The sequence below is a fragment of the Thamnophis sirtalis genome, unplaced genomic scaffold, assembly GCF_051295495.1.
Source record: "Thamnophis sirtalis isolate CommonGarterSnake01/CBP01778 unplaced genomic scaffold, rThaSir2_p1.2 scaffold_3, whole genome shotgun sequence".
In the NCBI taxonomy this organism is placed as follows: Eukaryota; Metazoa; Chordata; class Lepidosauria; order Squamata; family Natricidae; genus Thamnophis; species Thamnophis sirtalis.
In genome coordinates, this window is record NW_028261383.1 from 31940252 (window position 1) to 31955234 (window position 14983).

General features: G+C 41.9%; 1 protein-coding gene across 1 annotated transcript; it reads left to right on the forward strand.

The window, feature by feature from the left end:
* The first annotated feature begins 749 nt into the window (after nt 1-749).
* On the forward strand, nt 750-12066 carry LOC148047848 (C-type lectin domain family 2 member D-like). The gene is made up of 4 exons (XM_087708169.1): nt 750-773; nt 914-1129; nt 10452-10555; nt 11554-12066. Exons 1-4 carry the CDS (start codon nt 750-752, stop codon nt 11675-11677), a joined length of 468 nt encoding a protein of 155 aa, XP_087564295.1. The 3' UTR covers nt 11678-12066.
* The last annotated feature ends 2917 nt before the right edge of the window (nt 12067-14983 follow it).

Below are 14983 nucleotides of genomic sequence, written 5' to 3' on the forward strand. Positions count from 1 at the left end.
GGGCAAACACATCTGTTTTTCTCCAAACAAAAGCTCTCCAGAGGTTTTGGGCTTCCCTTCCTAATTCCACTGCCTGATAGTTTTGTCTGCCAGCTGGAGCATTCAAAGCCAGAAGGAGGCAGTTCTAAGATACAGAACACAAAAACATCATACAAATGATAGCCAGTGATTTGGGGTAAATGTACAGACTCTTTCCATAAAGGGCAAATATTGGCATTAGTAGTGGTTCGTTCTTTTCTTCTTCCGCCTGCCTGCCTGCCTGCCTGTCAGATTTAATATTATGTGACTACAATCACAATAAAACCATGAATTTCATCTCTTAATATTTTCCTTTTTTCTGTTTTGCAGCTCCCATATGTAAGTGCAACATAGACCGAAAGCTCATTATAGCAGCTGTTGTAATCACATCTTTGATCATTATTATAATTATATTGATTGGTAAGTAAGGAGACATTCCTACTTCAAGATTTTGGAAGTAGTTTGCAGAGGGAGAAGGACTGGCCCAAGGTCACCTAGCCACAGAGCTGGTATTCAGCTGATTTGGACTGGTTCTGCCTCCCCAGCCTCCCCTGACTGCATGTCCCTGCTCTGAAGTCTGTGTCTGTCTTGTTGGGGTGCAGAAACAAACCAGACAGTTTTGGAGGTGCAGAGGATGACAGACTCAATAATTCCTCTGTAGAACAGAATCAGCAGCTCCTTGGGCAGTTTGAGCTTGCTGAGTGGGTGCACTTTGCAATAGTGTTGCAGCAATGCGCTTGCCAGTACTAGTTGTGGTTGGTAAGTGAGGATTACCTCTATTCACAGGTGAATTCACTTGGTTTCCTTTTAAAAAAACAACCCTGTCATTTCAGTTTAAGTGAGGTGGCTTAATATTAAGGATTCAGACTTTTCTCATTATTGTAGCTAATTGTAGTTAATTGTTTTTGTTTTTGTTCCAGTTAAAAAAACAGAAACATGTCCGTCTTGTCCTCTCTTTGCAAGCCAACGAGTTGCTTGCCCAGATTTCTGGGTTGGATACAAAGGGAAATGTTTCTATATATCAAAAGAAGAAGGAAATTGGTCTCTCAGTTTAAAGACCTGTTTGTCACTTAATGCATCCTTGGCTGTGATTGATACTCAGGAGGAATTGGTAAGGAGTAAGGAGACATCGTAAGTAATTGCAGAGTTGTCCTGGCATTCACAAATGTAAAAAGCAGTCCTATTACATCTACTATTATTATCTACAGCATATACTACTAAATTTCTCATTCTGTTAATCTGTTTGTATCCTTGTTAGCACAAATTATTGTACTGCAGCAAACTTTGGATCAATGTCCTTAAAACCATCTAATTTACAGAATGCGTAAACAATCTGGGGCCCATTACACCTGTGAACTAACATTTCTATGATGACCAGATCAGTTTTATTCGCAATTATGTGGCCTTTGTAACATCTCTCCACTCACATGAATTCCATTGTTCCCTGCCAGCTTCCCACAAGCAAAATCAATGGGAAAGCCAGCAGGAAGTTGTTCCCCCTAATATTGCTTTTTTTTGCCAACCCATAATCATTTTGATAAATCTCTTTAACTAAGTAAGTATTGGCATTATTGAAGCTCATTTACCACTACAATTATTTTTCTATTTATGAGATATACTCATCTTAGATCAGGGGTGTCAAACTCAAGGCCTGTGATGTGGTCGGATCCGGCCCATTGGGCCGTCTTGGTCTATCCAATGGAAAGAGAAACAATTGACCGATTTTATATTACTGGCATATGATAATTATTACAGATGTTATTTTTGTTTCCAATAAATTGTATTATTAGGATATGTTATAATATAAAATACATATGAAAATAAAGATCAAAAAAATATGAAAAGAGAATGCAAGATTAAAAAAAGAAAAGGCAAAAAGGAGTGACTTCCTATTCCTTTCAATGCAGTAAAATACTAAATAGAATTACAGCCTCAACTTTTTCTTTGCATTTTTAGTAATTACAAACAATTTCTATAATGACAAGATTAATCCAATACTCAAAATGTAAAGCCAAAGCTTCTCCCCCCCAATGTTCCCTCTAATTTTTTTTCAGGGTGAGCGGAAAAGTATAGTGTTTGAGCGGCACAGTTTCATGCCTGAGCACCTAAGAGAGCCACAGTTTGAACTTCTGTCTCGTCTGCTGGACATTTGCGCAACATTCCAAGCGCCAAGCACCAATTGTGAGCGAGGTTTCAGCCTGATGAATGCCAGGCATGAAAATGTGCTACTCAAACACTATACTTTTCCGCTCACCCTGAAAAAAAAAAGACTTCTGCTCAGCTTTTAGATCATTAGACTGGCTAGAGAGAGACATGGCACCAACAGGTCCTGGGTCCTGGCATTTTGCAGGCAACCTGTCCTCTCACATTCCTTTGGAATGCAACCCATCACATTTGAATTAGATTTTGCCAATTATCCTATTAAAAGATAATCCTATTATTCTAAAATATGACTAACTCGATATTAAAAATGTAAATATTTAATGCTGATAAATAATAGCAGTAATTGTTATTTAGTATGATTAAAATCAGTATTGATATATCAATATATCTATCAAAATTGACAATAAACACTAAAATAACAATACAAATATATAATGTGGAATATAAATGTAATAAATATAATATATAAATGCAACATAAATGTAATAAAATAATTTATCATGAAACTCTCCCCCTTTAAAGTAATAAGATCAATTAAATAGTCTAGCAAGTTTGGACAATATGGTATATGTTATGTTACTTAAGAATATATATGCCTCAGAATCAGATACAACATCCACATCATTTCCAACTGAGTCAATAAAATGATATGCCATGCCAAAACTATTTTAAATAAAGATATGAAATTAATCAAGTATTGCATTTATTTTTCAAAATGAATGTAGAATTTTTTTTATTATTTAAGTTTTGTACCCTATCTTTTCTAACTAACGTTAACTTTAAAAACATGTTACATCAGACTACAATACAAGTAATTAAATGAAGACTAAAATAAGTGTTTTGGCATATTGAGCTTTTTATATTTCTTTCTAATATTGCTTCCTTAGTTGAGAACTTCCTCCTCAGCTTACTTACGCATTAACTGTTTGTTGCTTTTATGGCTTATTCATTCACTGCTCCATCTTCAGTTTTTTTCACAGGGGGCAGGGCTTCCTTCCTTCCTTCCTTCCTTCCTTCCTTCCTTCCTTCCTTCCTTCCTTCCTTCCTTCCTTCCTTCCTTCCTTCCACTCCTTTGGCCACCAATTTTGATCCAATTCTCTCTCTCTCTCTCTCTCTCTCTCTCTCTCACACACACACACACACACACACACACACACACACACACACGTGTTCTTTGGGGGGGGTTGAATTACTCCGCCTCACTGCGCAAAGTCGGCTCAGCATGTGTTTGGCCCCTGCTTACGCCGAATCAAATCTGCAGCCGGCGGGACCATTTCAAAGCCGCTAGTCCTCTTGCTCCCTCTCCTTCACCGGCAAAGCAGCGGCGGTGGTGCCTCCCCCTCTGCTCGGAGCACCTCAGCTGGGCTCTGGGTTATCCCTGCCATCGCCTCCACCTCCGCCGCTTTCCTACTAGCTCCCGCGGCCTCAAAAGCACGGCAGAGGAGGAAGGGGGAGGGATAACGCGGGGGGCAGCTCAGGTGCTCTGCGTGGAGAGAGAAGCACCACTGCCACGGGCGGCTCATCAAAACAAGTCTGGGGAGGTCCTTTGCAGGCGGCCAGTTCTAGCTGCCTGCAAAGGACTTCCCCACATTTGCTTTGGTAGAAAGCTCTGCGCGGCAGTTAGAAATCTCTGCGCGGGGGTTTCTAGCCACGTGCGCGGCCGCGCAGGCGCGCACCTTAGAGGGAACAGTGCTCCCCCCCCTTCTATTTCAAGCAGGAAGTCCAGAAATAATTTGCAAATGGAAAAAACCTGGATAAAGTCTTTGTTTAAAAGATGTCCACCAAGTCCAGTAGTTTTTCCATCGATTCTTCCATTGTGGGAAGTAACATTTTTCCATTCATGCATATTAAGTTTTCAATACTGTCAACATATAAAATGAGAGTTTGCCTTCAAGCTCCTTGCTTAGCAACCATAAAGCCATTGTGGCACAGTGGTTAGATTGCAGTACTGCAGGCTACTTCTGCTGATTTCCGACTTCCTGCAATTTGGCAGATCGAATCTCACCAGGGTCACGGTTGACTCAGCCTTCCGTCCTTCCAAGATTGGTAAAATGAGGACCAAGATTGTTGGGGGAAATATGCTGACTCTGTAAATTGCTTAGAGATGGCTGTAGAAGCACTGGAAGCAGTAGATACGTCTACGTGCTATTGCTATTGCTAAAGGGGAAAGTCATAATTTCAGTGTTATATCCTTTTAAAAAATCTTAACACACTTGCAAGTCTGAAGTTGTATCTTAACTAATCAGGTTCAATCCAAATCAAAAGCTTCCGTTCTCCACAACAAGTACCTCAGAGTAAGAAGTATAAATTGCATTATCAAACAAAAATGGCTGATTGTATCATCTACTGCTTCTTCTGCCTCTTTGCACAACCTGGACTTTGAATCATTTGATGATTTTTAAAAATTCTGGCCTTGATTGCATTAGTTCAAATTGGTTGTTTTAAAGCAGACAAAATCAGGTTTCTTTCTTTTTAATGTTCCAATTGTAAGCCATTGCCAGGTTTTATCTTTATCCACTTTCCAATTGATCTTTATAGATATTGACCATATAATGCTTTTCCTTACTAGCATGCTGTTCTTTTCGTTACATTATTTTGATATTCATGTCTTGTTTTCTGCATATCCATAAATTCAAATTTTTAATTGTATCAATTCTTGTTCTTGGCCATCTTTTATGTAATCAGTCAAAGCATGCTTAATTAATTTGACACTTTGACTTGAAGTAAAACTCTGCCTTGATTTCTGTAAGGCAAGTATAAACTATCAATATCAGTACAAGGATGTAATGCATAATGAATTGTCAGTAGCTTTCTTGTTTTTGGGCCCCAACTGTCCAATTCAGCTACTCTATTTTTTGGAATATAAGACCACCTTTTTCCCTCAAAAAAGAGGCTGAAAATCTGGCTGCGTCTTACAGCGTTTTTTGCCTTCCCAAACACCACCCCGCTTCACCAAAATAGCCATGTAGAACCCTGAGGAGGCTTCCAGAGTGCTCCTGGTTTAAGGTGACCAGATTTTCAGATTGGTAAAGAGGGACACCATTGACCGTGTGTGTGTGTGTGTGTGCTTGATTAAAATTTTTATATTTTGTCAAAAGGTCACAAAAGGCGATTACATGACTCCAGGACACTGAAACAATCATAAAGTTGCCAAACTTCAAAATTTTGATCACGTGACCATGAGGATGCTGCAACGGTCGCTAAGTGTGAAAAATGGTCACTAAGTGTGAAAAATGGTCATCAGTCACTTTTTTCAATGCCATTGTAACTTTGGTCACTAAATGAATTGTTTGAAAGCTAAGGCTAGCTTGCATTATAATGCCTTATGCTAGCTTACATTTTCAAGAGAGAGAAGCTAAACTCCTAAACAAACAAGGAATTTGTCTGGTGAATATACTCTCAGTGTACATAAAGAAAAATAAAATAGAATACATTCATCAAGAATCATAAGCTACAACACTTAGTGATGGTCACTAAAGCCTGGAGGATTGTTCCCTCTGTGCTTCTTTAAAACAGTATATGTTAGAATAGAATAACAGAGTTGAAAAGCACCTTGGAGATCTTCTAGTCCAACCCCCTGCTTAGGAAGGAAACCCTACACCATTTCAGACAAGTGGTTATCCAAAATCTTTTTTAAAACTTCCAGTGTTGGAACATTAACAACTTCTCTCCTTGATTAGTTTCCACCCATTGCTTCTTGTTCTACCCTCAGGTGCCTTGGATAATAGTTTGACTCCCTTTTCTTTTTGGCAACCCCTGAGATATTGGGACACTGCTATTATGTCTCTCCTAGTCCTTCTTTTCATTAAACTAGACATACCTAGTTCCAGAAACAGTTCTTCATATGTTTTGGCCTCCAGTCCCCTAATCATCTTCGTTGCTCTTCTGACTTGTGACTATTTTTCTCCTTTATGACCACTGCACCATCCTCATGACCACATGGTCAAAATTTGCTTGGCACTTAGGTTTATTGACATTTATTGACATTTGTATGCCGCCCACTCCCTAGGGACTCTGGGCGGCTTACAGACAAAACAAGGGACATATATAAAAATTAAAAATAAGAATACAATTATTTAAAAAATTTCACATCATGCATACTGGTAAGGGTGGGGCTCGATACTCATCAACAGCCCCAGGCCTGCCGGAACAGCCAGGTTTTAGCAGCTTTACGGAAGGCTGGAAGAGTAGTGAGGGTCCGGATCTCTATGGAGAGATAGTTCCATAGAGCCGGAGCAGCAACAGAGAAGGCCCTCCCCCGGGGATTTGCCAAACGACATTGACCGGCCAATGGCACCCTGAGGAGGCCCAATCTGTGCGATCTTATCGGTCTTTGGGAGGTAAATGGCAGGAGGCGGTCTCTCAGGTAGCCAGGTCCTAAACCATGTAGGGCTTTAAAAGTAATGACTAGCACCTTGAAGCATGTCCAGAGACCAATGGGGAGCCAGTGCAGTTCGCGGAGGATAGGTGTAATGTGGGTGTATCTAGGTACACCCATTATCGCTCGCGCGGCTGCATTCTGGACCAACTGCAGTCTTCGAACACTCTTCAGGGGCAGCCCCATGTAGAGCGCATTACAGTAATCCAGTCTTGAGGTGACAAGGGCGTGAGTGACCATCCGAAGGGCCTCCCGGTCCAGATAGGGTCGCAACTGGTGCACCAGGCGGACCTGGGCAAACGTCCCCCTGGTCACAACCGACAGATGATGTTCCAACGTCAGCTGTGGATCCAGGAGGACACCCAAATTGCGAACCCTCTCTGAGGGGTGTATAATTTCACCCCCCAGGCTGAGAGATGGAATGTCTGGACCATCCTTGGGAGGGAGCATCAATAGCCACTCAGTCTTGTCGGGATTGAGTGCAAGCTTGTTTGCTCCCATCCAGACCCTGACAGCCTCCAGGCACTGGCACATTACTTCCACTGTTTCGCTGAGTTGGCACGGGGCGGACAGATACAATTGAGTATCGTCCGCATATTGATGATATTTGATCCCGTGCCGGTGTATGATCTCACCCAGTGGCTTCATGTAGATATTAAATAGGAGGGGGGACATGACCGAACCCTGCGGCACCCCATATTTGAGGGGCCTAGGGGTCGATCTCTGTCCTCCAACCAACACCGACTGCGACCTGTCCGAGAGGTAGGAGGAGAACCACTTTAAGATGGTGCCTCCCACTCCCACCTCCCGTAACTGTTGCAGATACCATGGTCGATGGTATCGAAGGCCACTGAGAGGTCAAGAAGGACTAGGATAGAGGAATGTCCTCTATCCCTGGCCCGCCAGAGAACATCGATCAGCGTGACCAAAGCGGTTTCTGTGCCGTAACCAGGCCTGAAACCCAACTGAAAGGGATCCAGATAATCTGCTTCATCCAAGGTCCGCTGGAGTTGAAAGGCCACCACCTTCTCAACAACCTTCCCTACGAACGGGAGGTTGGGGACTGGGTGATAGTTGTTTAAGATGGCTGGATCCAGGGAAGGTTTCTTAAGGTGGGGTCTCACCACCGCATCCTTTAGAGGGTGCGGGAAGGATCCCTCCCGAAGAGAGGTGTTAACAATCCTCTGGAGCCAGCCACGTGTCACCTCCCTGCTTGTCGAGACCAGCCAGGAGGGACACGGGTCCAGTAAACAGGTGGAGGCACTCACCGCTCCCATGGCCTTGTCCACTTCCTCAGGAGCGACAAGTTGAAACTCGCTCCACAAAATCCGATCAAGACCTTCCCCCGGCATCTTGGCTGGTACTGTTCAAGTGGAGTCCAGGTCCGTCCGAATCTGAGCGATTTTATCTGACAGAAACTGAACAAATTCCTCAGCTCTACCCTGTAAGGACTCGTCCGCATCCCTCTCTTTCAAGCGGGAGCGGGCTATCCTAAACAGGGCGGCTGGGTGAGATTCTGCAAATGCAATAAGAGCGGAAAAATGAACACATTTTGCCGCCCGTATCACCACTAGATAAGTCCCAATAAAGGCTCTTAATTATGTTCGGTCGGATTTGGAGTTACTAGCCCTCCAGCATCACTCTAGGTGTCTCTTTTGGTGCTTCATCACCTTTCACCCTGGCCTGGCTGATAAGGAGCTCTGTAGCTCAATGGTTAACACATCTGCCTAAGAGGCAATAGAGCACAGGTTCTATTCGCAGCATGGGTATGGCTAGCTCATGAGAGCTAAATAGCTTGAAATAGATCCATACTAGTCTCCCTTTATTTATTTATCAGCACAAATATAACAAATATAACAAAAAGGCAATAGTAAAAAATATTGGGTTTCTGTCTGGATGGTCTCTTGTGACGAGCCGAAGGCAGAGAATGGAAGTGTGACCTTCCTCCCATATTTGGGCATACCAGGGGTTGTGACTTTAAATATATGACTTTATATATATATATATATATATAGATAGATAGATAGATAGATAGATAGATAGATAGATAGATAGATAGATAGATAGATAGATAGATAGATAGAGATAGAGATAGAGATAGAGATAGAGATAGAGATAGAGATAGAGATAGAGATAGAGATAGAGATAGAGATAGAGATAGAGATAGAGATAGAGATAGAGATAGAGATAGAGATAGAGATAGAGAGATAGATAGATAGATAAAGAAACCCCCTCTCCAAAAAGAAAAGGAGGGGTGCTTCAGGCTACAAGTGGGGGGAAAAAGGTGTAAATAGTCAAAGGGTCAAAAAGAATGATCCAAAGGTTAAAAGGAATGATCAAAACAGAAAAAAGGTATAAAAAATCAAAAAGTCAACAAGGATGATCAAAAAGGAAAAAATCAATGTCAATATCTCTGCAGCAGGATGGTGTGAGAATGGTATTGAGAGATGAAAGGATGCCAACAAGCTAAAACAAATGGTTTTTTCGGACTCTTTTCCCCCCCTAAGATAAAAGTCTTTCCAAGGTCATTCTCAGCTCTGCTGTTTTGTCTAACAGAAATCCAGCTGTGTAAATAACGGTTTCAAATGCATTACAGGGGGGATTTTGATAACAATAGTTCAAGTCCACTAGATGGCAGTGTTAGCTTGTGGTTTGTAGTTTATAGCTTGCATTAGCTTTGTTGGGACTTCCGTAGCGATTGTTAATTACTAATAGTTAAAATACAACCAAAAAGCTAAAAGAAAACAAAAAGCAGATCTTCAAAGCACTTTAGGTTTAAATTCAATGTCCCCTAGGTTCAAAGTTAAAAATGTCGACAGCAAAAAGGAGGAACACAACAGGCCAATTTAAATTACAAGAAAGTCCAGCCCGGCTTCCAAAGATAAAAAAAAGGAACAGAAAAATGATCTTTCAATCGGCAACATTTATCCTCGCCGCTTTCTCACTAGTCAGCCTTATTTTAAACTAAGTTTCCAAATTTAGAGTGTTCTCTTTCCAACAAGAAAAAAAGATTTAAAACTCACACCAAACGACATGTTCATATCCACTCTCTCTCTGGGCTTCTGCAGTTTCAGTCAGCTTCTGCTGATCCTGAAATCACTGGCAAAGAGGGCTTTCCTTAGGTTCCCAGAGATTTTGCGAACATCTCTGGGACCACTGGAGTTCCCTCTATCTTTCTCTGTCTCTCCAGGACAGCTTAGATCCAGAAAGGATCGTCCAAATGACCCGGTTAGATGGTCTCTCAGGAGCTGCCTGAAAGTCCGTCTTCTTACTGCTAAGCCTCGCCTTCTTCCAGAAGGACATTTTTTTCATCACCTTCTAAAGGCTATGCATGCCCTTTTTGGGGGGATAAAAATGGGCCCATTTTAGTGAAAAACAGGACGTTTTTGGGAGGTCTGCAGAATGGAAAAACTTTTTTTTATTTGCCTCTTCAAAATCCTGGTGCGTCTTATACTCCAAAATTACGGTAAACTCCAGTTAACAATCCCAGCAGTGTATCATCTCACAGGTATGGCCCAGTTATAGGTTACTTTGGTAATGTTTCCACCTTCAATTTTGTCTTTAGCACTTGTTTCATTCCTTGGATATATTTTTCACTAATCACATTTTAACTTGTCAATGCTTGGTGTTATTCAGGTGTAAAATATCCAGATACCTGTAGGCTTCACCTTGATGACTCCTCTTGGTTTCGCCCTTTGGCTTTTCAATTCCATTACTATTTGTGAATTTACTCCAATTTACTTTTACTTTAATTTTAGGATCTTGTACAAATAGAAATAATTTGACAAAAATGATGTATTTTGGTATTCAATAGTCAGGAAAAAAGAACTCAAACTTTTACTTCCCTAATGTTAAATGAGGATTTTATTATATATTATTTCCTTTCTCCTAGGATTTTTGGGTAAAAATTTTCCATCCACTTCATTACTGGTTTGGTCTCTCAAGAGAAGTTAACCAGACCTGGAAATGGTCCAATGGCACTGAGTTTAAAAACCAGTAAGTGTGTTTTATTTATTTATTTTTTTGTTTATGGGACTTATAGAACTGCTTACCTTATTCAAACATTTATATGCTTCACATTTCACCTTGAGTGGCTGAAAGAATAATAAGAATCAATATAATTTTTGGCTACTCTTCTTTCCCCAAAATATAAGACACAGACAGGGAAGGGGGGGAGAAGAAACTTGATCAGGCAATAGTATATACTGTAACATCTGGTGGTCCCTGCACTGCTGGCCAGCTGTGATACGCTGAGAAGTTCAGGATGGCTGAGATGATACACCACCTCCAAGAGCAGATGTTCTCCTGAAACTTTGATATTTTTTAAAGCAGCCCAGACGGTCATAAAATTGCAGTTTTATTTCCCAAAAGGCACTTTCTATAAGGCAGTGCTTCTCAAACTTGGCAACTTTAAGAACTCTTCAAAGACACTCCAGCAAACCATGCTGGCTTGGGGATTCTGGGAGTTGAAGTCCACCCATCTCCTTCCAAGAATGAGATATGCCTCCAAAAAGATGCTTTCTGCTTTGTGTGTGTGCCTGTGCGTATTTATTTGCCCTCATGTATCCTCCAGACATGTTTGCCAGACAAAACTAACTCCAGATTCCATAATCAACTTGATCCAGTGCAATCTGGAGACACAATGTTGGCTGATGTTCTCTATGCTCTAAACCTGGGAATTTTCTTGGAAAGCTCATTCCTGCAATGCTGATTTCTGCCCTCAGTTCAGCAAATAAGAGCCAAGGTGGCGCAGTGGTTAAATGCAGCACTGCAGGCTACTGCTAGATCAGCAGGTCAGCGGTTCAAATCTCACCGGCTCAGGGTTGACTCAGCCTTCCATCCTTCCGAGGTGGGTAAAATGAGGACCCAGATTGTTGGGGGCAATATGCTGACTCTCTGTAAACCGCTTAGAGAGGCCTGAAAGGCCTATGAAGCGGTATATAAGTCTACTGCTATTACTGCTATAAATAGTAACTCCTTGTCCTTTTTTTCAGGTTTCCGGTGCGAGGAGAAGGCTTCTGTGCATATCTAAATGGAGAAAGGACTGATAGCTCCTTCTGTTCCATGGAGAAACGTTTTTTTTGCAGCCGACCAGAAAGTTGTAGGATAACTGGATAACACAACTTCATCCAAAGAAGGAACACTTGGCTTGACTAATATTCATTGCAGTAGCACATGTGTGTAGTCTGTCTGGTACATCCAAATTTGCTCCGGGCAACATAATCTTTAGTTGTAAGTCCTAAGGATCTATCTGCAGATCCTATCTTAACAAAGCTATTCTGGACCTTCTGGGGAATTTCACATTCAGAAAAAGAGACCCCAGCCTTGTTGAGAATTACAGACCAATCTCACTTTGCTGCGTCACCTGTAAAGTCATGGAATCCATCATAAACCAATGCATCACCCTCCACTTAGAGACAAACAACCTACTCTCTAATAAGCAATTTGATTTCAGGAAAAAATTGTCCTGTAATCTGCAACTCATACACTGCAAAAACATTTAGACCTCTCAAGGTAAAGCAATAGATGCAATCTACTTAGACTTCTGCAAAGCCTTTGATTCAGTGGTACACAACAAACTTCTGTTAAAACTAAGTTCTTACGGCATTTCCGGATCTTTGGAGAAGTAGATAGTTGCATTCCTATCAAACAGACAACAAGTAGTCAAAATTGGGAACACTATCTAACCCTGCACCAGTTAACAGTGGTGTTCCCCAAGGCAGCGTTCTAGGACCAACACTCTTTCTACTTTACATAAACAACCTTTGTGGTGATATTATAAGCAGCTGTGTCCTCTTTGCGGACGATGTAAAACTATTTAACATCATAGGCAATTCTACTTCGCTACAAAATGACCTAGATTATGTATCAAACAAATAGCAACTCCGAATCTCTGCTAACAAATGCTCAGTCCTACACATTCACAATATAAATCAGAACATCAAATACAAGCTGGGCAGAAACGATCTAAAAGATGAGCCACACTTTGTCAAAGACCTAGGAGAACTCATTTCGAAAGAACTAACCTCCAGAGCTCACTGTAACAACATTGCCAAAAAAGGCATTCAGAGTTGTCAACCTTATTTTACATAGTTTTCTCTCTGGTAACACCATGCTGCTAACTAGAGCATACAAAACCTTTGCCAGATCTATACTTGAATCAGAGGTGTCTTCCTACCAGTTTGGCCTGGTTCGGCCAAGTAGGTAGTAACTTGGCCTGCCACACTCCCGAAGTGGTTCTCTCGGGGACACCATAGGTGCCCCGACCCTGCCCGAGCAGTCAGATGGCGGCGGTGCAATACTAAAAAAATAAATAACACAAGGGCTATCAATAGATACAAACTAAATGTAATCCGTTCCAATTTTGATTGCAGGAAAAATGATTTCAGCAATAGAGTAGTAAATGTCTGGAACACTCTATCTGATCCTGTTAGTTCCTCTAACCCCCATACCTTTTGCCTTAAATTGCCTACTGTGGAGCTTACACATTTCTTAAGAGGTCCCCAAGGGGGCATCCATAAGCACACCAGAGTGCCCACTGTCCCTGTCCTACTGTCCCCATTTATATGTGCTCTTTTTATGTGTTTATGGCTGTGTTTTGCTTTTTTATATCCATTTACTTGTCCCATTTTTCATGTGTGGGTGTCTATGTCTATACTAATACTTGTTTCCTTGTACTTGTTGAGAAATAAATAAAAAATAAATGAATACAATTATAGTACATCGAGATAGACAGCTGACTGAATGGACCTTCATTGTCCCAGCAAAGGACTGACTTGTTTCTTCTCCTGCAACCCAAGATTTAACATTTTCTTTTGTGGACAAAGTGCTGACAAACTCGGCATTCAGATCTGCTTCTATCTTTGGGAGAAAGAAGCTTGCCCTGTCAGTGTTAGTGCGAGAGTTATTGATGGTTCCTTCATTAGGCTGTTGCTAATTGTTAGTTTGCTTGTCTGAACTGGTAGTTCCGCGATTGGGGTGTTGTTTATTTCTTGATTTTTGGGCTAATGTTAATCCCACCAATATTGACAGGGCAAGCCACTAGTATATAAAAAGAGATTAAAAACCTCCAGTGATAATGTTGCCAAGTCGAGTAATGAAACTTCCAAGTGCTTCAAGGACCCTTTAAAAAGATGCAAATGACCAGCTGTCTGCAAGGAATATAAATCCTTCCATTCACCACTATCCTATCAGAACTGAAGAAGCTTCTTGAATGAGAAGCGAAATGTCTTCAAAGAAAAAACAAGAAAGTCCAGTTGCCTCCAGAAAAAGCATCTTTGGGACAACTATGACCTGGATGACTGAGCATCTCCACAGACTTTTAGTCAATACTGTTCTCTTGTTTGTTTGAAATTTCTGTACTTTATTTTGCATTTTTATATACATTTTTAAAAATAAATTGGGTTAATCTCAAGCCTAACCCTTTTCATGACTCTTTTCATATTTTGCCTAAATAGTTCTTGTCATTATGCATAATGCCTAGGTATTACATACAATGCCTAGGGCAGTGTTTTTCAATCTTTTTTGTGCAAAGGCACACTTTTTTCATGAAAAAAATCACGAGGCACACCACCATTAGAAAATGGTGCACCCTGGTCCACACTGAGTAAGGAGCCTCCCTGCCAGGCCACAGTGGAAGGCCAGCTCAGTGGTGTGTGTGTGTGTGTGTCTGTGTGTGTGTGTGTGTGTGTGTATTATTTCAGTCAACCAAGGTTGGGAAGCAAGACTCTGTCCAGCCATCGTTTGCTAATGAGGCCCAAGCTGACCTCTGCTCTTGCCCAGCAGCAGGGGCTGATTCTTGGTCTGGTGAACTGTCTGCTTGTGTGTGTGTGTGTGTGTGTGTGTGTGTGTGTGTGTGTGTGTGTGTGTGTTGTGCGTAAAAGAAAGCAGCCCTGGGCTTGGGTTCTCAGTGGACCCCCTGAAGAGCCTTTCCTGTGGCTGGCTGTGGAGGTGGGATCCTCACTCCCATGGTCTCAGAGGGTAGGGGCTGGCTGGGAGGGTCTCTTGGCCTCTGTATGCAGGCCCAGCTCAGACCCCTGCCCAGCATCCCCTTCCACCCAAGCTCACATATTAAGTAAAGCAAAACAACCCTCGCACGGAATAAAAGCTTCAAATTTAAGTCCTCCTCACCTTTCTGAACTTCTCCTTTGCTGGATAAAAGTTTTCATTTCTTTTAAAGCAAAGGGTAAAAAAAAAAATGTTACTTTTTGGATCCCTCCACACCAGCAAGCTCATCTCACCAGCCACGCGTGCAGAGGATCCACGGGGGGGGGGGGGAGGAGGAAAGGATGCGCCTTTGGAGCGGCCCGGGGAAAGGGAAGCGGGTGGAGATTCAGGTGATGGGGGAGAGGTGTGACTACGCGCCTCCCCTTCCGCAGCCCGTTCAAATATCACATCCTACCGGCGAAGGGAGCGTGAGGGGCG